Raw genomic sequence first — 25,786 nt, forward strand, 5'->3', positions numbered from 1 at the left:
TCATGTTGTAGTTTCCTGTTATGGTCAATCGATCATCGTTGACAGAATTGCAAGCACGTGAAAGAATATCGATGATGCATTATCAGAGAGATAGTACTATCATGATACGGGTATAGAAAGCAGTAAGGACTGAAAATAGCTGTAGTCGATATCATGTTTATCGCTTAGGCAGGCACCTTGCATTGATTGGCGGCCGGGATCAGTCGACCATGACTATTGGAAAGTGGAGAGCCATATCCAGTCGTACGATAGAACTTGATGATCGCACTCGGTGAGCCGTTGGCTACTTTACCTAAAAGCCCCATCAACACAAGTTAATACTGATTAAGAATGGAAAGCCAATAAGGTATCGTGAATAATCACAGATTCCCAGCACAGATTCTTGGATTCTTCATGAAAACTACCTCAAATTGGAAGTAAACTTACTTAGAAGTCGCACAGATGCCATTCAAGACCACATTTTCAGCTATGCATGTGCAAAATTCGATGCTAGGACTACCCGTACTAGCTTCAACATATCGACCGCCGATCCATCGCGAAGTCTATATACAGTATCAGAACGACCGAGTCTGGTCTAGTCTAGCGACTGCGCATGAGCAGTCTAAAGTATGGTTGATCGCTGCTTCTGTATTGCTGTCCTATCTTTGACTGCTACTGGTTTCCTTTAGTGGATTAACATTGATCCTTGACATGATATTGACTGATATTATACTCAGTACACAGTTCTATTTCAACAGCAATTTTAAAAACCATCGAGAAATCACACGATCAATTCCCTTTCATCATATGTCGTTAGCGTTGTATTTTTATGCCATCAGTATAGCCATGGCCTACGGCAAGCAGCTAGAGTTTTGTGTTCCATGCAACAGTACTGTACTTAGTGTATTACAACTGCTGTGCTGTGCTGTACCTAGTGAGTATTAGACTCTCCGTAGTACAGTGCACAGTACCAGAATCTACAGTACATTTTCTCGTTCGTACTGTAGTGCCTGCTCTACCGTAGCAAGCAAATACGTCTACGGTAACCTATCCCATACACTACTGCATAGTATGGTCAAAACAAGTAATGTAAAAGATCGACATTGTTACGCTAGCGCAGGCTTGCCAAGTTGCCCTAGAAACCCTGCTTGACCATTAATCGTCTTCCGTGCTTTCACTCTCTGATTCAAAATGTCTTCCGCCAAACTATCGATACTTTCTTTGCTTTGCCTTTATGCTACGATAACAGCTGCAATCAATAACAGACCCATCATAGGTACCATTCTTTTTCTTTGCCTTGGATAAGTGACGATGTTTCAATGACAGTCTATGTGTTTGATATGGATCATAATCGCATCAACGGTTTCATGTAGGTGTTGCAGCTCAAGCAACATGGGGCCATTCTGCAGCTCATGGCAAATCATACATCGCTGCCGATTATGTCAAATTTATCGAAGCAGCCGGTGGACGTGTCGTTCCAATACCGTATCTTAAAGGCTATGTTAGATTGAAAGGCAACTCATGTTGCTAATAGATTTGTAATGATCGTTTTACTGCATAGGCATGGATGTCCTTGTAGCAACTTGGATATTCAATTTGTAGTGTACTGTAGAAAACATCTTTACCAATGGATGACAACATAATAACAACATGATAGACGTAGTGCATAGTAAGCTAATAAAAATCAATTTGCTCCTTGACTTCTATCACTTTAAACAGAAACAATGCAACGGATGAATACGTCACCAAAATGTTCCACTACATCAACGGGTACATCAACCTTTTCTTCATGAAATCGAACTAATGATATCGAAATGGGACTGTTGCTACTAAATATTGCTAAACATCAGCATTTCTAAATAGATAAGACAAAAGATGCAATGAGCCAGTAAAATTAGTTATTGTCCAATTCTTATAGCTAATAGTTAATACAATCATTTATTTTGACTTAGGTTTCTATTGCCTGGAGGAGCTACTTCTGTTTATCGTTCTGGCTACGAAAGAACAGCCAAAATCATGCTAAATTTAGCGATGCAGGTACGGTGTAATTGTTGCTCGTAATTATTGATAGGATTGCGATCAATAACAAGTAGCTATATGAATGGGTACAATATTTGCATTGATATATCCAGTATTTACGAACCGATGCGAGTATGATTTTACATTATACCGTAAGCAGACGATAATACTGCTAGTCTACCATATTATACCGATACAAGATTATGTATTAAAATCGTGTCCAACATGGTCTTCGATGAAAGATAAAATAATACTGTATAATCGGTTACATAAACTTTATCATAGTATTATTACCTTATTATCTAGTCTTCAAGATACTATTAATTGTAAAGAATTTACGTTTGATTGCTTATCTGGCTTCCCTTCTCATTCATATTGTAGGCCTATGAAAATGGGGATTACTTTCCTATTTGGGGAACTTGCCTCGGCTTTGAACAGTTAGCAGTTTTAGTAGCTGGAAATCATGCTCTCACTAACTGTTCGGCCTGGGATGTTAGCTTGCCATTAGAATTAAACCAAGGTACAATGCTTGGTTTGATCAGATTAAACATACCTGACTTACCAACACTTTAGTAAATCGATAACATTAATTACTACTCATGCCGCTACTCATGAGCATAAACTTAAAATTAGAATCTGTATATAGCGACGTGACACTATCTGTAATACGTTTCTACACGTTTACGAGCAATCTTTTCCATATGTTGAAAGTTTGTATTCCTTCGCGTAGATTTTCGAGATAGTCGAATGTTTCATAAGGCGCCGGAAGAAATTATTAATATTCTAAAATCACAAAGTGTGACTGCTAATTATCATCATGAATGTGTATCATGGAAGGTGATGACTTGGATATCTTTCTATTATTTCCATTCTAAAATTTAAGGCCGTAAAGTTTATACTAAAATCGATATCTAAACATTTTCCGCTAATTACCAAAACAGGCAAATGGGACAATTGTCATGAAATTATAACAAAACCTAATTTTGCTTACTGTACTTTTCCACTGTAATATTATAGAACTGGTTCAGTTCTAATGGTGAACACTTACAGAATATGTTTAAGGTCCTATCCAGTAATTCTGATGTCAAAGGTCTAAAGTTCATTTCTACCATAGAAGGTAAATGTACTGTATGCTGCCTTGTTAAAAGAATATGCGTCACTAACATTTGCATTTCTATTCACAAACTGATCTATAGGCAAGACACATCCAATATTTGCCACGCAATGGCATCCAGAAAAAAATATGTTCGCCTGGAGACCAAACTTGCACGTAGCTCATTCTGAAGATGCTATAAAGATAAGTCAGTACATGGCGAATTTTTTTGTAGGAGAAGGTAAGGGTATATCACTAGCTATTTCAGAAGCAAATACTATAGTAGTTATAGCAGATATTTTCTACTTAAATTTAATTGACTTATTCTCTTTATTATGAACCTTTAATCGTATACTTTTATTTGATGAAAGCTCGGAAAAATATGCACCATTTCCCAAGCCGAGAAGCGGAAATGCATGCCTTAATTTACAATTTTAATCCTGTATATTCTGGACTTCAAGGATCTGAATTTGAGCAGAAATATTACTTTTAAATGCCGCAGATAATTATAATCTTTCGACATCCTTAGCGATCTTTGTGGATTTCTTCTGATAGTTTATCGCTACTGTTACGTGGCTTTAATGGCCTAGATAGCTATCATTCTACACTTCTATGAGACTAAGTACGTTGTATATTAGTACAATTTTTCTATCCTTTTTTTTGCTAGCCGTAAAGTATATTATCTGTAATGATGAAGCTGCAGTATACGAGTACATGTTACTCTAAAATAAAATAAAAATATGTAATTTTACGTAGTAAGAGCGAATCCTCTTTCTGTGTTTCACACCAGATATTCATATTGCGTTTCGATCAAATTTATTGTGTAGCAGTACTTAACTGGCTAATAGTGAGTGAAAGTATATTGTCTAGTATTCAAAAGTAGTGCAAAGGATCATAGAGGAGTTCGAATGCGATGAGATATAAATTACGCTTTTTCAAATTGTTACTGAGGTGTACAAATCAGTTAAATAAAAAATGAGTAGAAAGGAAGGTTCAACTACGGTACGATAGCACTATGAATTTCAACAATCCAGGTTATGAACCAATCACGTATCATTTGTGTAAAAGTACCTGCAGTAATAAAATAAGTAAACACTGTTGCTGCTTTGTTGGTACAAGCTGCGATTATGCTTTGATCGCGCTTGTAATCCTGTCTTGTAATCCTGTTGATAAATTGAGTTGAACTAGTTGTATTCCTGAGCTAGCTCTACAATTTTCGTTTACTCAAGACGTACAAGATATGATCCAATAATTTTATTTAAAAGTGATTTTATTTGACAATGCCAATTTTAAATCCGTGCGACTACAGTTAAAATTTTGAATACCATACCCTACTACCGCATTAAATTCAATTTCAGTATTTCATTGCATTTTATACTGTAGCTATAATGCTTCAATTGAAGAAAGGCAAAATTTAATAGTAAATGAAGATGAAATTAAGACAATCAATTTTAATGAAGATTATTAATTTCTATTAAATGCTAGATTGACGAACAAAAAATTGTTAAAGTAGAGAAATGAAAGCATAAATATTAAACCAGAAGCACGAAAAATGGAATAAAAAACAGTGAACCAAAAAATCAATAAATGAATCAGATAAAAGTAACCCTTGCCAACTGAGTACATCATATTCCAGCACCCTTACTCAAGTTGGAACAAGCAATCATGCGATTGAGAATTATTAAAAGTACTTAAGAACAGATGATAGTAATCCAAGTTTCAGATAACATTACACGTTAAATGACCTCAGTTAATTTTTTATCGTCTTTTTCATTTTTCGATTTTTTCCTTTTGGCGTTATAAAGTTTGCGAATTGAAACAACCCTAAAGGAGTCTCCGTGACGACCATCCCTACGCAGATCAAAGTTTGCAATTGATATTAATTTTTTTCTATTGATTTCTATTGATTTCTTGTTAGTAGAAGAAAAGCAAAGTGTACTCTAATTCTTAAAATTAAGATTGCTCAGGCTGTTTTTAAAATATAAGCGACAATGAGATGAATATTATATCTAGACTTTACCTTAGCCTACTTTGATGCCGTTGATAGAAAAAATAACCCACGATTAAGGATATAATTATAACACTCGCACCGGCAGCCACGGCTGCACCAAGAATTGTATCTGCAATGAATATAATCAATTCAATTTAATATCACCAAGATTCGTAAAAGCGCTATAACTAGTAAATTTACTTAATGGGAGAGCTGCACCGGAACAGTATGGATCTATTTCAGGGGGTGGGCACCTAAGTAAAGAAGTAAAAAGAAAAAATACTTTACAGTTTGTAAACGGCTGTCATTCCTTCAAATTTGGTATTTTAGAAAGTGTATTACTGATAAATGCTTCCTTACTTGCAATATTCCCTAAAGTCAGGTCCTATTACACAAAATCCACCTTTTGAACAAGTCATTCTACACACTATAACAGATAATAGTCAGATAAGCGCTAAATTGATCGAATCGTAATCAAATTATGATCATACAGAAAAATTAAGTGTATTTATCAACTATATTTTGTAGTAATGGATTTTTAATATACAGGTTGATTACAAAATGTAAGAAAATCTACTTACTGCTGCAGTTATGCGGATAGAAGCTACTATTACTTGTTGCTTTATCACATTGGCACCTATAAGAACCCATTGTGTTGATACATAGTTGATGCGGGAAATTACATGGTGAAAACGATTGCTGGCACTCGTTAATATCTAATTTTTTTTGCATGAAAATTCGATTTGGAACATACAATTTAAGTTTTAGATTTCATTTGATGTAAACTTGTTTTAGTGCCATAAATATTACACTACGGTTGTTTGACATATCGCTTAACATCATTTTTATTTAATATACAGTTCTATTTACAATGCATGAACATTTGCACAACCAGAAATACAGTAGATCTGAACTTAGAATTATAAAATAGAATTATTTACTGTAAGTACATAAAAATTATTACAGTAAGGTGAAGAAAATTCTTAATTTAACCTAACTAGTGAATCTATACAAGTATTCATCTAGATATTTGGTTGATACATAAGATATATGCTAGATCGTTTTATAACTGATAAGGTTACTACCGAAGCACTTAATCGTAACAAAACATATACAGTACGCACCAACTTCGTTACTTAAAATACTTGAGAAATCGTAAGAAGTTTTAAACTATCATTACCGTAAGCAGAAGATATTGTAATAAGGCGGAATAAATTATTAATTTTTTTAATTAATATAAGAAGCGACATAAAGTAATCTCAGCACTAGAATATATCAGTATTTGGAGCACGGGCATCTTTGAGTAATGCCTACTCAGAATTACTCAATTATAAATTGTATTTGCTTACTCAAAAGACATATACAAAATTATGTTATTCTGCTCGAAATTTAACAATGCATGATTGCATGAGAAACAGACATTGCTATATTTTTCAAATTAAATATTTCAGAAAGTCCTGAACTACCTTATACCGTAGCTATTAAAATCATGTGAGCGTAATAACATATCGAAGCAGCCAATTTAATATTAGAAACTGGCACTGATTCGATTTACTAAAAGGCTCAGAAAATGGTTCAATAGTGCCTATGATTATGGTAGGCTATCACATAGTCAGAAAACAGTTAATTGCCTTTGAATAGTACCATACTGATTTCTTTACATAGAAGCATTTAAAAGTGCAAGATCTAAACATGCAAAGTAGGAAAATGTATAAGATTATTTTAAAACTGAAATTTCATTTATTTTTTGGTATGCTGTCTTGAATAAAAAAGCTTAAGCATTCAAATGTATTACATTGATCTTAGCATGAAGTGCAAAGATTAAAAGTAAAATTGATTTAATATTGGAAGTAGAATGGCTTAATAGCGCTTTGGCGGTAGGAAATAACTTAATATCATACAAGTAGACTATTACCCTAGGAATATTGCTAAATAAGAGTGATTAATCTTAAAGTTCATGACAAAGTTGAACAATAAGTAAGCAGGAAGTTCACCTAACAGCCCTCTGTGTAAAAGATAAGCTAAAATACGTATTGTTTTTTCGTTCATTTTAAAATTACTGATCAAGCACCTGTAAACATCGTCATTCTATATGGTGATTATTACAACTTACCAAAGCATTTTCTTCCATCACCAACGAAACCTGGCCTGCATTCGCATGTGAAATAAGACGTACCGTTGTCTATTAATCTTAAACACGTAGCATATGAACTACAATTGAGACCATCATTCTGGCAAAATTGCGGTAAAACTGGCTTCAAATCTTGATAGAAAGCGAATAATTAAGTTGAGTTATTATGTAAAGTATGGGTTGCCTTAGAAATTAACAGGAGAATCGTGTTCATTAAACATAGCAAAGTTAATTCTAATTCGCATTATTTAACCCATGGATCAAATTAATTACGTTATTTCATAAATATCATCGGTTGTATATTTAATTATATTATATAATACCAATAAATAATATTAGAAGTGGAGTATATTATTAATTTTATACAGTGTGTTAAAATCTACATGATATGAAGGTACGTAGCAAAGCCGCAATTAATTTTTAAATGATAAATAAGAATTGATATAAGACGGATATTCTATAAATACCTTATACTGTAGCATCATAATTTTTTTTTAATTTACTAAATAATAAATAATCATCCACTTTTCTAGATAGGGGCTATAGCATAGATTTATATACGATAATTATCGATGCTACGAATTATTGCTTTTTTCTATTGTTTAAAGGTTAACTAAATTAGATTATTTGATTTAAAAGACCGTGAAATCATATTATTCTTATTGGCTCTAACATATAACCTAAATGCAAAATGTTATTGATCACTAATTCTCTTTAATGCTATTACCTATATGTGGTATTAACAAAGCAAATTAATTAAGCGTAAGGTCTATTTAAGTTAATAGCTCGTGATCATATATATTTACTTCCGTGCATCAAATAATGCCAGTAACTTATTTCTACATAATGATGGAAAAATTGACATAGGTACATTGGCTGAAATATTTTAAGGAAGGTACTAATATTAGCGTTATCAATAGTGTGAATAATATTAATCTAGTTATAATTGACACTACTTAGAATAATAACCTTTAATATTTTTCATATTTTTTTGTTATCGAATATAACAGATAATTTCAATATGCATCTTAGGCAAAACATCCTTGATGCGGAATTAACTTGGGAAAATTTAATAATGCAATTTCATTAAAACAACAACGATCAATAGCAGCGATAGTGATTTATTCTTTTTCTTTATAATTATTTCAGGACTGGTTATCTTGAATAGTCATATCCGTTGCTTTATTTTACTATTTTATTTGCCGCTGGTATAAATTTAGTGTTTCAATGTAGATTATCAATCAATTTGAATGCTGCTTTATGTAATTAAGGTAAACCATAGACATTAGAGTATAATTACTAACCTTGTCCATTTACATAGCCATAGATGATAATCTAACAAAAACAAAATATTGAAAATGTTAGCAATAATTTAGTTTCATAGAATAGATATTAAATTTGGACATTCAGCAATTAATATTTGAAAATATTAATTTACAGTAATACTGATAATATGTACATCCAATCAATAATCGAATAAATTAGATTAGTGACAAGATAGTAACGATCAAAAAAGCGGAGGAATTTTAAATATAGTCTCAGCTATACGTAGACGACAATACTCAAGCTTAAAAATTTTATAATTATCTTTCAATACAAATTTAAATGAAAAAGAGATAAATTCAACCGGATGATACATTAGAACAAAGAATTTGCTGCACTAGATATGAACCAGATAGCTTAAATACGAAATAAGGTAGTTGATACGGTTCATAGATTGTTGATTTTGTTGAATAAGACAAAAATTATAAAGGTAGAATCTGGTATTGACTATAGTATAGTAATTATAATTGATGCTTTAGGACATTTCCGTGGTCTTAGATACCTTGCTATTATAAGAATATCAATACGTTAGTAAAAGAGAAGAAAAATGGATCAGAATTTAACATGGTACGTGACTAATGTTCAATAATAGGAAAGAAATCAGTCATATCCTTAATTAAAAAGTATCAGTTATCTATAATCAGTTAGATTAAAGAAGGGAAAATAATTTAATTCATGAAGTATAAAATTAGCAAATAGGTGTATCATATTAAAAATACTTGTACGCCAAAATAAAGTGTAGATGAGACTAACTATCCCATGGCAGTTAATGAATTTGGATTTACTAATAAAAAGCTACATCTTTACGTCTTTACTGAGATGAAATGAATAATACAATTCTTGCTTACTCTACAGAAAGTAATAAGGCGAATGTTTATTTACCTAAGTAACAAAGCCAATATCGTTAAACTGATTGGTATTAAACAAAAGAAAGCGTAATAAAGGATATTATTAAGGAACTTGTTTTAATATTAATGTGAGTATATCAGACTAAACTAGTTGCCTACTAGTTACAACAGTGAGGAAATCAATTGAATACTTTAAATCTTCCCTCAAAGAATTTTCTTGATGAAATAACAAAGTTAGCAATTTTTTGCCTTTGCTACCGAAATTATGATATTTCCAACAAAATATAATTAGATTGTACTGCTTGAAATGTTTTACTATTAAAGCAATAAATGTGCTTTAGTCTAATCTTTGCCATATCATCGACGACAGTAACAGCAGACTATATCATAACATAGGTAATTAAACCAAAATTTGGAGAAGCTTACTTCAATGCATGTTAATCAAGTAAATATATTAAAAATGTAATTACGTTAATATATTTCATACTTTGCTATTATTTCGAATTGAGTAAACTAAAAACGCTATTTATTTCGGAAATATTTTAATAAATCCTACTTTAGATCCAACGTTGGGCTTTCTCCAATTTAAGCAAAATCTGGCGATAGCACTAACCAGATTATGAATTGCTATTATGATTTAAATACTATATGGCCTATGAATAGAAATTACTTTAACAAATAGCTTATTTACATCATTTTTGGTAAAGACTTATCGTGTCAATGCAGTTATGATCTCTGGCTAGATCAAATTAAAATGTAATAAATAGTCTAATGTAAATAATCTTAGCGCTTGGTAAGCGATTAGAAATGCTTTCAAACATGGAAAAGCGTATAAGCGAATAAGCAATATGTTAGGTTAATGTTAAGCTTGAGTCTGGAGATAAGGTACATAGAAAATATAACTATACAGTGCCTAATCTAACAGACATTCTTAATTTTTTGCTATGATTTGAATAAAATTTCGAATGAAGTTGAGAGGTATTGCAATTAATATTTTACTAATCTATATTATTATCATTAATTAAATGATAGCTAGGGTAACAATCCAATATAATACATTTTAATTTATAGCATAATTTACGTCATAATGAGGAATTTTAAAGATGAGCTATTTAGAAGTTTATCTATTTCGTAAAAATTTCTTACTTCCTAGCAGATTATAACTGTATGAAATCGTTATGGTTTATTTACGCTCGTTGTTGACTTCATAATAAGGCAAGGTTATCTTAGTGTTTGCTAAAATTTTAATGGAGTTAAAATGGCTCTAACTAATTTTACATTTAGCATATACAGTATATTCCATTGGAATCAACTCCGGTGAGTACATAATCTCTAAATCATATCTACTGTCATGAAATTAGTACCCATAGCACTAATACTTTTTTCAGATAACTGGTTGTTGTACATCAAATTTATAAAATTAAATAGTTGCATAATGGTAAATTTTGGATTTGGAATTTGCGAGCATGATATAGCAAAATCTTCTAAATCTCTGAATTACGAATTTAAGCAACTTCGCCAGAATTTACTATAAAATATTACTGTTTTTTACGGTAATAGTAACGCAATAATAACTCAATACATTCGTTTTTGTTGTTCTACGTTGATATAGTAAATTAATTTAGCATCTTAAAACTGTATCACCATTCACGTTTCGGGCAATTAAAAATATTCAACTGCCATCTTAGCACATGTAAAGTATTAATTGCAGCTCTTCAAAGTCGATATATAAATTTTGAATCTTCATTCATAGTTATTAAATAATAAGTATGAAATACGATATGAATTTTATACCTGAATGAAGAAAATGAAAATTATCGATTCGGTAATTCCATGAGCAAACCAAATTCTTCCCATGATTGCTACAAGCAGACTAAAATTCCTGAAGTTTAGGCAAAATTTCAAGATAAATGTTGATCGATTTTAGCTTCTAGCCTGTTACGGAAATGAAAGCAAATTCAGCTTGGCAGCCAAAAATTTTACGTATTTATATTTTATTTTGTCGTGAAACAATTGAGATTTCAACTTGAAATGGGCATAAAATGCTATATTGCATAAGAAAAATTAAAAATCTATCGTTAATTGTGAAGATTGTGGAAAGAATAGAGAGACAGAGAAAATTGTTTTCTTATTTTAGAATTCCAGCATTATATATATATGTAGTATTAGTAAATATCAGATGGTGATATTCCTATTGATGGTATATTACTATTATTATCTGAATACTATAGTGTTTGATTTTATCTAAAGCTGCAAACAGATTATAGACCAATAACCATCATAAATGATTAATACAATTATTTAATTGAATCTAGACATAACATCCTCTACTTATTGTTGGCACTAATCAGCATTCCGGATAATTTATCTATCAAAAGAAAAAGAATTGGATGAAGATATGGAAGAATAAAAACGATGTAACAATGAATGCAACCCTTTTTAACTGAACTAAAATTATTTCTCAAACCGATGTACAATTTAATAACTCGGCTGAAAGGATACTTAATTTATGTTGTAAATTATTGTCCAGTACTTAATATGAACAGTAACTTGTATTTCATGGAAGTAAAATATCTGTAAATATGAGAAAAAATTAGTTTTAACATATTATAAAATAAATGGAAAAGGTGATTCTTATTGAATGATAAATATTCAATTGTTAGAAAATAATTCAGCACAAGTAGTGATATTATAAGATATCCATTGAATTATCAAAAGGCATCTAACAAATTTTCTTCATATTGATTACCAATCACTCAAGGGCGAAATCAAACAATTTCCGGATGTATCAGGTCTTTACATTGGCAATACAATTCCATCGTTAAGAACAGCTACTTTATAATTCCATATGGCACAGAAAGTACTTCTTCCGTTAAATTATATTAAATCTACTGACATATTATATACGAACACTGCAGTCATACAGAATCATTAAATCTTTTTTAGTCTGACTATAATGCAAGTAAAATTAAAAAAACACTAAAGGTATAGCTTAGTTTTGCTTACTACTGTAAGGATTAAATCAAATCTTAATTTAAGAATTATACATGCGGTAAAGCGATTGATGCAAAGTTTTTATCGAAGCCAGTGTTAAGTATACACTATATTGTAGAAGTCTTTATCTGATACAATTATCATGCTGCTAGCTAGAATGGGAAACGAAGAGTCTAAAACTAAAAGTTCTGCAGACTTGCTATTCTCGGCAGTTGTTGAATAACAATGTATCACTGATCTCGCCAAATTGAATACACACCTGTATTCAAATTGTATACAATTCCAATGTTATTGTATTAGCCAAAATATCTATCTTTAACTTGACTACGCAAACAAAATTATCACTGCATAGACAGTATTATAGAAATACTGCATTTCTGTATAAATATATATGAAAATATAGATATAACTAGCTTAAACCGCACGCCATACCGTGCCATGAGATTACTGTCTAGTTGATATTCTACTCAATACATACGATAGGTATTTTTTGTTACTCAGTCTTGTAGAAACAAATTTCTAGTCACACTATTTATTGAAACTATATAATGACCGCCATACAAAAGTTATTTCAAAACATGTATGTAAAATACCCAATACAAAATATAATTACTATAAGATGTTATTTTACTTCACATCATGATCAGCTCCACTAACTAAAACGAGGCTATGCTTTGTGATATCGGCATTTAGTTATATTTTTTGTATTTGTGTAATATACTGTATATTATGTCAAATAGTCATTTCCTAACTGTTAGAAATTTTCCAAGGATGTTGACAATATAGGTTGGTTGAATTAATAAACTATAACCTATTAATCGTATTGTTCAGTAGTAATAATAAATACGTATAAAATTTCATAAATGCATTAAATTGAAACGAGAAATACTTAAGCTTTAATCTAGCAGTAATGGAATTAGAAAAATAAATTTGATAGATAATTATAGCAGGATGCTAATTAGCGAAGTTCTTTAAGTTAAAGCCTCAAATTAAATTAGAAGAGTCATCGTTAATCCTAAATTTAATGCCAGTCATGTAATTAAATGACATTGATAAGTGTAAAGAGAATAATTTGTTTGTCTGCATGTTTCCATGTTATGACTAATGCTACCATAAATTACAGATAACAGGCTAGATTCCCTAAATATATTTTGCATAAAAACTATTTATTTCATCAGTAAAATGAGCCAGCTAAGAATATTGCCTAAAAGCATAAATATAGTAAACCAAAGCCATGCAATATTATTTGATATATGACCATATTCATATTATTATATTGATCATGATAGATGTGTTTTTTTATGTGTCTGTGAATATTTAAATGAAAATTCGGCATTTGAAATTCTCATACTAGCCAATATCGACCAGTCTAATAAATTTTGGATAGCTTTTAGGAATAAAATCTGGCGTACCTTAAATTTATTGCTACGAATCAGTCGGAAGCCATTCGTATATTTATAATTTATTAGCATCTATTTTTTTAATGGATATAGGAGCAATTAATAAACCTTTAGGTAAGATTGATATCGCTTGCTAAAACTCTTGAAGGCATAGATGCGGAAGTTGATTATTTGTATTCATGTTGAGGAAACAATTCCGCTTTTTACCACTATTGTCTCCTGTTCATTTATGTTTTTAGCTGATATTATTTATGAAACTTAAAGATTCAATAGCGCTAGCATCAACAAATTCTTTTGATGTGCGCCATTTAAATTAGTAGAACAACAGAAGATATTAAAATTATAAAATATTTGGCTTTAGTCATTTCCATCCTCAACTTTTACAACTTGAAATTTGAGTTGCTAAAATAGAGCAAATTTCTAGCGTGTCATAAATAGTCAAGGCCGCATTATGGACTTTCAAATTAACAATTATTACGTCCGTTCGACGGAAAAGGTTTCCGATTTCTTCCCCTCATATAAGAACAGTTGAAAGTGGCTAAGATAAATCGAATAATCGGTTTAGTCCCTACGATCACAATTCCTTACAGATTATACAAATTACGTTAAAGTACTCCTCTACTTAAAAGTCATCAATCACGTTAGTACATTGCTTAACAACAGCACTTAATACGGCCCTCAGCTACGGCATTATATAATTCATAGTTATCACAAACTTAACTCGCGAACTTTTATCCTAAACTAATAGATTACGTATTCCTATCTCCACTACACCTGGAGATCTGCTGTGCGATAGTACTATAGTACTTGGTGTCACATAGGGATCAGACTGTTCTAAGAGTTTAGTATACTTTCATAGGTAGAGTAGCCGAGACACTTTCTAATCACGAACGAACTGAGGAGCTGAGCATTCGCTTCTTCTTTTATACTCTACCACCAAACTTGTGGTGCACACATAGCAATTTAGCAACATAATATTTACAGGGTTTATATAGGGAAACAACTTTCAATAAGCTATATAATTTACTATCGATACAACTAGTTAACAACTTTAATTGGTGTCACAAAACAGCTTTGCAACAAGATAACGCAATATGCGATCAATAAGTCAATTCCTTGAATCACGTATCAAGGAACGATATCTGCACTATCACAAACACTTTTGCTCTACTAGTAGACTACACAAAGACTTAAACGCCTCGTATTTTACGCTAAACACTAAGTTGGAGAATTCTCTTTATTTCACGATATACTGCATTTATATACTATTCCTCAATAGTTCATGAGTCATAGTTAATACAATTAACATTGGAATCATTTATTGAATTAGATATTAATTTTAGCTACTGCTCCCTTAATGCAGACAACAGTATTTACGAACATAGACATCTGATGACTAATACACAATAGTCAGATTACGATATGTCCTATCACGGAACATTTCCATGATAATTTACAGTCTATCATAAGTAAATTACAATCACAATGATTCGAATTGTAAGTAGATGATTTACATTCCCTATTATAACTATTAATTTCAGTATGTGTATAAGTGTCACTGTCATAAAAAGTCAGTGCTATATTAAAACACAGTATATCCAAATTATAAGTTAACTAAATAAGGATAGTCTAACAGAATTATCCTAACATAGTTATTTCTACTGTAATACAGTATTTAACACTGTAACAATTGGTAATAACTAATAAATAGCCAATTAAACGAACGAAGTACACGGTATACTGTAAAGTTAATGAACCTCTGACAGGTGTATCAAATGGTAATACTATCTGTTAAATGAGCACATTATCGTAAACCGTCAGCAAAGCGACAGGAGTTTGTACTAGTACTAATTAATTTCAGAACACGCTTACAGTACATTTCGGTAGTCTAACAAAACTATACACGATGAATGTTCATAATTACTCTTTACCACTTATAGCTATGACATGAGGATATTTCAGATATATCCAGCAGTTACTTTAAGGTAGTAGTACAAACATTAATTATATTCTTCCTCTTCTGTCTTTCTTGCATTATTGTATCGCCTCTTTTGAATGAAAAATACTGCAAGAAAGATAGCGATAATAGAAATTGCAATTCCAACAGCGATGATACCCGTTATTCCTGCTTCTATAGGAGTAAAAGAACAAAATGATACTACTTTTAATGATATTGCACCTATTAGCAAACTACAGTGTAAAATAATGCCTTAGAACTACAATTATTGCCGAATAGGGCTACTTTTTGTGATATAACCAATCACGAAATTAAACATTCGTAGAAAATTTGAACTAAATTCGATCTTTGTAGAAAGATAATCTATGCATAAACCTACTCTAGCCGAATACAACTGAAGACTTCTATACAGAACTACTAAGTAATTTCAAGTTGTCGGTATCAGTACTCCTGTTCGTTTTTGCAGCTACAATCTGTATAGTATTACTTTACTTTATTTTTCATAAATTCAAATTATTATTAGTATCAAAATTTTATAGAAGACTATCTACAATCCAATATATTAACGGCTATAGTATTTACGTAGATATTATTTCTACCAGCTGAAGCACGATGAACTAACCGTATCCTAATATGAGTTTAGTATCAGCCGCAACTCACACTCTACTGCGTATAGGTATCTGTATTCTAACATAGAAATTCAAATTACAGTCTATGGCTATGAGCTACTAAATAAGGCTTATGATAAATATAGAAGCTATTATAGTGTAAATCATGATAAAAATAACTAATAGTCTACAATCCAATACTAAGTTACGCAACACTCATATTAGCGTTTAACCATGGAAATTTTTGTAATAAAGTTATAATATGACCTAGAAAGTTTCTAATGGCAGGGAAATAATAATTATATGAAAATTTAAATTATTAGCTTACGATTTACGCTGGAAGATTCATTAGCATAACTTTGGTTTTTCCTAATATAAATTAAAATATGCAAATAATAAATTTGAAATTATGATATAGTGAAGATCAATATACTTTCTAAGATTTAAAATTTTCTAATATTAGCTAAGAGTGTCAACTAAACGAAAATGTTCAATATTTTTACATTATTAAAGCAACTGAAAAAATTTTTTTAATCTTTCAAAAGAGAAACTACTGGATGTCGGCTATAAAATTTGATTAACTATGAGCTTTTTGCATCGATTTTTACGTCATTTTGCTATAATAATTATAATAAATAATTGCATAATATTCAAACAAACTAGGCTAAACTTATCGAGCTTAAATGATATATTGATCCAATTGTTGCTCTTATATCGTTTTGCAAACATTAGTACTTGTGGTATTTAACAGCTTCATGGCCGTTTCAATATGTAGAGGCTCAGTGCACGCGACACATGAGCTGTAATTAATTTAATTGCTGGCTAGATTGAGGATAGCTGATCTAGCTCTTATTTGCGACTCTTAAGATCCATATACATTAAAAAAATTATTTCACTTTAGTCTGTTGAAATAAAAGGTAGATAGTTGTTCATTTATTTTTACTAGTTACTTATTACTGATGCTACCGTAACTGATACATTATCGTATCTACATTTTTTCATTTATAAGATAAAAATATAGTTTGTATATCCAAAACTAGTAGTAAATTTAATATCTACATTATATATTAGAAACACACATGTTACTAATTCATTTTAAAATATATAGATAATGCGTAGCTTTCGGAGAATATGTATGGAAATATAGTAAGTGCCGCTAATTTAAATGAGTGAAAGAGCTTTTTCAGTGTATATATCTACATATTAGGGTCGATAACAAATCATTGTTGGCGACAAAATACATAATTTAACTTAGACAAGCTTGAATATCCTTGGTAGTTTTAATCTTAATCTTATAGCGTTACTGCACGATTAGGACAGCCTATAGAAGGATTAAAATTGATTTCGGTGCTTATTATTCAAAATCAATAATATTATAACTTACATGCAAATTGCCATGTCAAAAGAGTTTACTGTGCAGAACCATCCTATTGGACAGATCAAGCTACAATCTATCTTAAGAAGAGTTAGAATTTAAAAAGTCAATATTGCTCTGTGATAGTATTAATCTCCTAGGTAAGATTAATATCAAATGATTTTTATCGATTTTTTATTGAAGAAAATTTTAAAATTAATGCAAATTTGAGACAATTAGCGTTAACATCTCTTTCTTATATTTAGATATATATCTTACGTGAGCAATTTCTTCTATGATAACGTGGACCGATATCTTCTGGATAGCATATACACTTATATGATCTGGGTACATTTATGCACACTTTATGTCGAAAAGGGCAAGCAGCTTTAGAATGCTTACATTCATTGATCTCTAGAAAGATAAGAATACGATTATTTTATAATAGAAATTTTATTTTCCTACTATGCAGTACACTGTACTAGTTCTATAACAAGCATAAAATAGAAAGAAATCTGTTTGTACAAGAAGTTTAAGGAACTACTCTTCCCTAGAACTTAGATTCTCACAAGTAAGGATTAGATGCTTGTACTCAAACCGACTAACTGTAGCTAAGCTTAGTATTGGATTATAGGTTATTAGCTAGGCTTAGCAAATGCTCTTGCAGTCCATAAACCTGAGGGCATAATGATACCTTGCTATCAAGTATTTCTAATATTTATACCATGGAGTGCATATACAGAAGTTATGATGGCACGGTCTTCTAGTTATACTAACGCTATCAAATTGTACCCTTTTTTGTTATATTTTGCATTTTTGTTCTTTCAAGCAGAAAAGACTAAAACTTTTAGAAGGTCTATTTTAGGTGATATAATGTCTGAGTTAATTTTTTTAATATAGGATTCCAATAAATTTACTTACCTTCACAGTAGGTTCCATTACCAGCATAGCCGCTGATACAGTGGCATTTATGGATCAACGACTCATTGTGTTTATGAGTAATACAGATCGCATTTTCATCGCAAGCACCAGATTTTTCGAGCTTATAACATTCTTCATGATATTTGAAGTTTAAATCTAATTTTAACGAGAGTTTTGATTTAGTAAGCTTGTGAAAGTCGATTTACCTTATAATATTGGTGTCACAAAACAGCTTTGCAACACGATAACGTAATGCACGATCAATAAGTCAATACCTTGAACCACGTATCAAGGAACGATATCTACACAATCAGGAATATTTTTGCTCTATTAGCAGACTACACAAAGACTTAGACGCTTCGTATTTTACTGTCATAAAATACTAGTGCTATACTAAAACACAGTATGTCCAAATTAGAAGTTAACTAAATAAAGATAGGCTAACAAAATTATCCTAAGATAGATATTTCTACTCTAATACAGTCTGTAACTGTCACAATTAGGTTTATCAAGTTGGTCATATCAAAAGATTTAAATCTTTAATATCCCTAATTACAGATGATAATTATGTAATGGGTGAAATTTAAATTAACCATATACGGTATTGGCGAAATAAGATAATGTGATAAGATTTTTATGCTTATCATAGAATTATCGCCATCATTGTAATCAATTCACAAATCGTCTTAGAGAACGCGATGAGGAATGAATAGATAGATTACAGTATTATTAATTGTATTCTTTAAACGGTGATGTAGTCTATAATAACCGATAAGAAGCATATTAAAATAAATTTAAATTTAATAGCTGACAAAATATCGATGTTATGACGCTATTTTGTTCGCTTCCCTTGATTTAACTGATTCTAATTTAGATATATTGTGTTCTTAACATAGCACTAAATTATGATAGGACATATTATATTCTGACTATCTAGTATTAGTTACTTTATATCTCGGCTAGTAAATGCTGTTGTTGCCTTTAGGTAGCAGCAGCTAAAGTCTGCCTTTGACTCGTTGAAAAGCTTTAAAGTTAATTTTACGAGCTAAGACTAATGAACTGTTGTAGAAGAGAATAGAAATACGGTACATCACGTAATAAAGATAGTTCTTAAAATCAATGCATAAGGTAAAATACTGAACGTTGAAATATGCACTATAAATATTAATTATAGGTATTGTATTATTCGCTAGCTGAGAAAAAGTTATTTGTGATAGCATAGTAATTGTACCTTGATATATGCTTCAAGAACTCGAGTTAATGATTATAAATTATGTAATCTTATTACAAAGTTACTTTGCAACACAAAACTAATGATATTCCATCCTGATCGTTAAGAGACAAGGAGCAGAATGCAAATTTTGTAAATGCAAACATTTAGAAATCAATTTTCGCCTATGTCCATTAAAAATAGTGTTTAATTAGTAAAGCTGGTAAAGTAATTTAGATTATCTGCTAATTACTTTTTTTACTTATGACTTTGAGCATTCATGATAGCATCGCACTAAATTGCTATACAAATTAAACTATAATTAACAATTTTTATATAATAGAAGTGTTTAATACATAGCCTTCGGGTTTGCTTTGTTTCGTGACTATTAAAGATTTAGCAAAATTGTCAAGTAAATTAATCGAAAATGGAATACGATGCTGGTAATTTCTCACATACAATGAAGGGAAAAATTACATGAATAAATCTAATTAAGGGAGTACAATTTATGTCGCAGAGGTGAAGTTTGTATTAGAAATCGTTTGTAGCTTGCTAACTCATTTGTGGTTCTATGGCACGTACAGTATTAGTTACTGTATTTATAATACGTATTAGAGCTACGGTCTAGGCATTACGAATATTTAATAAATGCGATCGTGAAGTACGATATAATATAAGTATTTTTATAATTTCTATAGATTACAATCGAAATATAATCTTCCGGTTACTATAGGATCGAAAAAATAATTAAGATGCTATATGTATACTTACGTCGCTTGGAAATGTAAGGGGAATTTAAGCTCTAACCGTAAGAATAATAGAAAACGATTAATTTTACTAGTACCATATAAGTTGTAATAAATTCACTTTTAAACCATTTCATTATATCAGCCGTCATCTGCAACTACGGTACTTTATTAAGCGTAGCCGACTATTCACTGTCATTACTACTTTTCTCAATATTATGATTACACTTCAAAACACACTACTGGTGCTTCTACAACTAGCTACAGTCACTACCCCAACATAGATTAAAGAATTGCTCTAGCATTAAAGTATTTTAGGACGGCAATAACCGATTTAATTAGCCAAAATTTGAGTTCAAGTAACATTTAAAAGTTATGAAATATGAGATTAAGCAAAACAATCAGAATAAAAATACTTATGATACGAATATTAATAGCTAGAATTAACGCTTCTACAGTTAAAAGCAATCACAAAGTATGTATGCGACAAGCAGCTTTATCTAGCTATCTTACAGTTCGTTTAATCTCATTTTCGAAATGCACCTATCTTACAAATCTCCTTTTTAACAAGAAACCGGGTCTTAAACACTATCTTCACTAGTACTCGTGTTCCCAACTAACTTAGGGACCTATCGTAGTTGAACTAACTCTCAGCTACACAAATAAGCTACTAATGAGTAATAGGTTTAAATACTTTACTTTATTTTCGTTAATCTTAATCATAAAATGTACTAAAGAAAAACTTAAGAATATTCTTAGCAATAATAGTCAAAAGATCCTGCAAGTGACTAACTGGAACTGAACAGCTAAGCTAAAGCTCGACTTTTTATAGTTTCGGCCAATGCCGATGGTGCACTTGTGAATATTCTTGACATAGCGACTTACACTATACAGTATACATATCCTAGTATTATAACGACGGAAAACCAATCGGCTATCTAAGACTAGAATTGATATGATGGCAGAATACATCGAAATAGGATACTTACTTATATTTAGGATATTTTGCAAATAGAATTAAGGTAGAATTTCTCTAAATATCGAAATATATTGTGGCAATAAAATCTATCATACAGTATAACTAGCCGTTGAATAAAATTAGAAATGTTTTACTGCATGCAATGGACTAAAATTAAAACGTCCGTATTCAGAATTAACAATGAGACATGAAATATAGTAATAAGGACTACCGTTAACTTAGTATTATAGAAGTACGAAATAGCCAGTATTTTTTAATTGACATTATTAACATTATTTGATATCTTTCGTTAATTAATGATATGTGCAGTACACAACTTTATTAAGATGTGTATCGTAAAAAATAGGTAGATCAAATTACATTTGGCATACCTGATGGATTAGAATTGAAAGATGGAATAAAATGATAAGTGCAAATTTGATGGGGCCAGCATGAATAGCCATGATTAAGCGAATAGAAATTCAAGTCTCTCTATGGTCTTTAAATCGCTATGAGGTGCTTCCTGTTGAGGTTGATAAAACCTTTTCCTAGGCATTTATCGCTTAATTTACTGTTTACCTTAAAATCCAATTATAATAGTCTAGACAAGTAGCTTCATAAATCATTATTTGACTTATAAAAGATTTTCTTCGTAGATTAAATGAACTAAGATCTTTGAATTTATTCGATTAGAAAGGAATTTAATCGTTATACAATTTTCATTGAAGAATAAACTATATAAATGAATATTATCAATCGTATTCTTTGTTTTAAATATATCCGCTAGCAGAGTGATTTAAAAGGACTACTGCTACGTAAGCTTTTGTTTTCCAGTACTTTCTTAGAATAGATTGTGTTATTACAGAAGCAGACTTTGCTGTCGCTGATTCTTTAATTTAGTGTATTGTGATTGACGCGAATATTACGAATAAAATAATAATCAAATATTAATCATTTTATTTCGTCATACTAATGGCTCTACATCGCCTTTTAAAGTTATTATCTAATTCATCTCTAAATCTGTTGTTAAGCTTGATAGTCAATCATATACTCGTATTTGTCATGATTTTAACTTTGAATTCACAATGTTCGTTATGACTTGGCTCTATTACAGACACTGTAAACTACCTTTCTATATATAATTATGCTACTATATTGTATGTAAATATTTGATATAAATCAGTAGGCTTTCTTCTGAGGCCTATATCTATAGTTTTCTCCAGCAATTAAAGGCTTTTTATCGATTACAGAATTTAGGTACTTTAAGCACCTAACATTACAGTATTATTCGATTACTAAAATGCGTTAATTACGTCATAAATTATGAAAGATAATTTTTAATTTATAATATTTAGCCTTTATAATTATCATTGACGTTCCACTGCAATACGAATTATTTCTAATTTAATTTTAAGTCAATAGCTAAACCTGGAATTCGGAAATTTATATTTGGGACAATATCGTTATTAGAACTATATAATATCTATGGCTTAATATCAAGTAAAATGAGGTGAACAATGTCATGTTACCTTAGTTTGTTAAATATTTCAGCTATCAAAAAATAGTCTAGCTGACAGATGTACGCGTGTCGCTAATTATATTTTATTTACGACATGAAATTTTATACACCTTTGTTCGAACTACCAAAGTCGAAAGTTAGACGTTTAGTTTTATTTGGTTCCGACTACGTCTAAAGTAATAATTCACATACACGTAATTGCATAGATTACTATTAATCTGTAGAACAATGACCAATCTTAAATTTTAACTGTTTGCGAAATAATGTAATAAATCTACGATTTGCTAATACCAATTTTATTAGCTAATTTAGGAAATATCTTTTCATGAGTTTCATATACGTACGTGAACACATTAGATAAACTGCTGTTAGGTAGCAAGAACTATGGGATTGGAGATTTGTCAATTCTTAAATAATTACTATAAGTATAAATAAAGTTTTGATTCATACTAGAAGCTGAGACTCTAGTATTCACGAAGTTACGATCCTCGAGTTTTAAAAAGGTTTTGCATGAGTGAATTAAAACGACTGAAAAATGACTATTCCATGAGGACATCTACGGCAAGTAGTTCGAAGCGATGTACGTTATTGGTACTGCAGTAATGTAATCGGCTCTTTACGGCTAATAGGTGTGATATTATAATGTTTACTGCTAAATACGCTATAATTTATTCTTAGTAAAAGTAAATTTCTACTAGACTGTAGCATAATTCCTTATTTGTCTTATCATATTGCATCTATATCGTTAGTTCGTTCTGCTAGCTACACGGTAAGCTTGTACGCTTTACCTATTCTACATTACTATAGCTATTCGACTAGTCACATCATTATACGCGCTGTAGCCTTATACTGTGTTTTCTTTTTGCACTAATTCCAACAAACTCTATTTCTCTGCTAATTTAACTCTGGTAATCTATTGCGATCATGACGGACCCTAAGCCTTGTGAAACATCAGAGATATCACTATTTAATTGAGATGATCTAGATTGATTACGTTATGGCAGACTGAGTTTTAGTCTTAGTGTTATTGATTAAAGATGTAGGACATGATCCACTGTTCTTGTTTACTTTTATTTATTAAAGATGTACTCGATTAAGAGTTCAGACTACTGCAATAAATACATGGCGTACTGATATTGTATTCTCACTATTGTGTTAGTGAGTGTCACGGTACGCCGTTACTAATTAAGTAACTGTAAATTAATGAATGCTTATGAATAGATAAGATAAGTTTATGTGCTATGTTTTAATGCGCTTGTAGCTGATAATAGGATGGTAGAAATGAGATAAAAATAGAAGTTGTTAGCAGTTAATTTACTGTAGGTTTATAAGGTGTGTTAATCTCTAAAAATTGAGCTGTATATGGACGAAGGTTAAGCGTCTTAACACCTGATAGCTTGTAGCTATCTAAGTCTGAGAATATCGAATGCCCGGGGCATTATGCGTAATGGCCGGACTTCGGGTTTTGGCCGTAACATCGACATGTATATTTAGTAATGGTATTATACTAATTAATATAACTTGTAAAGCATGAATTCTCACTCGTTAATATTGGAATTCACTGTAGAAACCTATTTAAGCGCGTGTGTTTGTAGAATAAAGTAAGTAATTGCTCAAGAAACGGCAAGACTCATATCGTGAAGAATAGTGTAATAATTAGTCAGTTGTCTGTGGAGATCAGCCGAGAAATCGAGTTCTCAAATACTTCTCTCATAGAAACTGAAAGTACTGGGAGAAATAGCCCAAGTTTTAAGTAACTACACTAGAGTTCTTTACTTTCCTTTGCCATAAGTGAGGGTTTTGACAGTGAGTTGTTTAAGTTGGTACAATTTATAAATCAGCTGTTAAATTAATATTGGATAATAGACTGCAGTTGTGAATTCTCCTATGTGAGATCGAGTATAAATAGTAAATAGCCTCGAAATTATATAAAACTCTAAGGCAAGGTATTTACAAGAGAATTAAACGGGATAGACGGCTTATGTTGATGAGAACCTGAATCTGTCTATGCATGCTACCATAAGTAAACGGTAAATCCTATAGCGCTCACGAAAGTGTAATTCCATAAACCGAGAAGTTTGCGGTCCCTGTTAGAAAAGTAGTTGCAAGTACAGTATCGGTTAATCAATATAGTGATTGACTGTATTTGGTAAAAATTTACTTATACAATCAAATAGTCCCCGTTTTATATAAACGGCTGTGACATATAGAATACGATAAACGGGCTGCACTGTGATGTATATATATATATATATATATAGAAGAGTTTATTTACTTACAGTAAACATTTGAGGCAATCAATAAAATCATTTTACTTTCACAGTAACTTCCATTGCCGCTAAAACTGCCACCGCAGCGACAGTTGAATCTTAGGGTATAATTATAAATCTCAGTAACACAGATTGCATAATGATGGCTGACAAGTCCTTTATCAAGGCACTGTTTGTGGGTTCTAAGACTTAAATTGAAATCATAAAATAGAAAAAATTATTTATACTTCGGCTATAAAGGTCATTAGAAGTACATTATTGAAGAATTTGACCAATTGAAGGGCTACGACTGTTGAAAAATACTTTTATTTGATCATACTGATAATTTAGATTAATAATAATTTTATCACTAGCGGCTAAAAGTCTTATTGACTGATGAAAGGTAAATTATCAAGTTCAAGGATAGTTCTTGATAGAAATAGAATCATTAAAACATAAAATAATCAAGCAAACAAGAGATTACGTA

The 25,786-nt window shown here is 30.9% G+C and overlaps 3 protein-coding genes across 3 annotated transcripts; 1 reads left to right on the plus strand and 2 right to left on the minus strand.

The window, feature by feature from the left end:
* Positions 1–1,348: 1,348 nt before the first annotated feature.
* TRIADDRAFT_34071 (uncharacterized protein) lies at positions 1,349–3,584 on the plus strand (the record flags this gene model as incomplete). Its single annotated transcript, XM_002118306.1, has 8 exons — positions 1,349–1,464; positions 1,699–1,749; positions 1,932–2,016; positions 2,380–2,518; positions 2,729–2,835; positions 3,016–3,115; positions 3,195–3,332; positions 3,463–3,584. Coding segments are annotated over 8 exons (858 nt in total), but the record flags the coding sequence as incomplete, so codon positions are not given.
* A 504-nt stretch (positions 3,585–4,088) lies between these two features.
* TRIADDRAFT_62389 (uncharacterized protein) lies at positions 4,089–5,732 on the minus strand (the record flags this gene model as incomplete). The annotated part of the gene is made up of 5 exons (XM_002118317.1): positions 4,089–4,254; positions 5,112–5,211; positions 5,283–5,335; positions 5,442–5,508; positions 5,663–5,732. The coding sequence occupies 5 exons, from the start codon at positions 5,730–5,732 to the stop codon at positions 4,089–4,091; spliced, it is 456 nt and encodes a 151-aa protein (XP_002118353.1).
* Positions 5,733–17,958: 12,226 nt separating this feature from the next.
* TRIADDRAFT_62390 (uncharacterized protein) lies at positions 17,959–21,995 on the minus strand (the record flags this gene model as incomplete). Its single annotated transcript, XM_002118318.1, has 4 exons — positions 17,959–18,110; positions 18,618–18,773; positions 20,599–20,629; positions 21,924–21,995. 4 exons carry the CDS (start codon positions 21,993–21,995, stop codon positions 17,959–17,961), a joined length of 411 nt encoding a protein of 136 aa, XP_002118354.1.
* Positions 21,996–25,786: the final 3,791 nt, after the last annotated feature.

This window comes from Trichoplax adhaerens, genomic scaffold (assembly GCF_000150275.1).
Source record: "Trichoplax adhaerens TRIADscaffold_44 genomic scaffold, whole genome shotgun sequence".
NCBI lineage: Eukaryota > Metazoa > Placozoa > Uniplacotomia > Trichoplacea > Trichoplacidae > Trichoplax > Trichoplax adhaerens.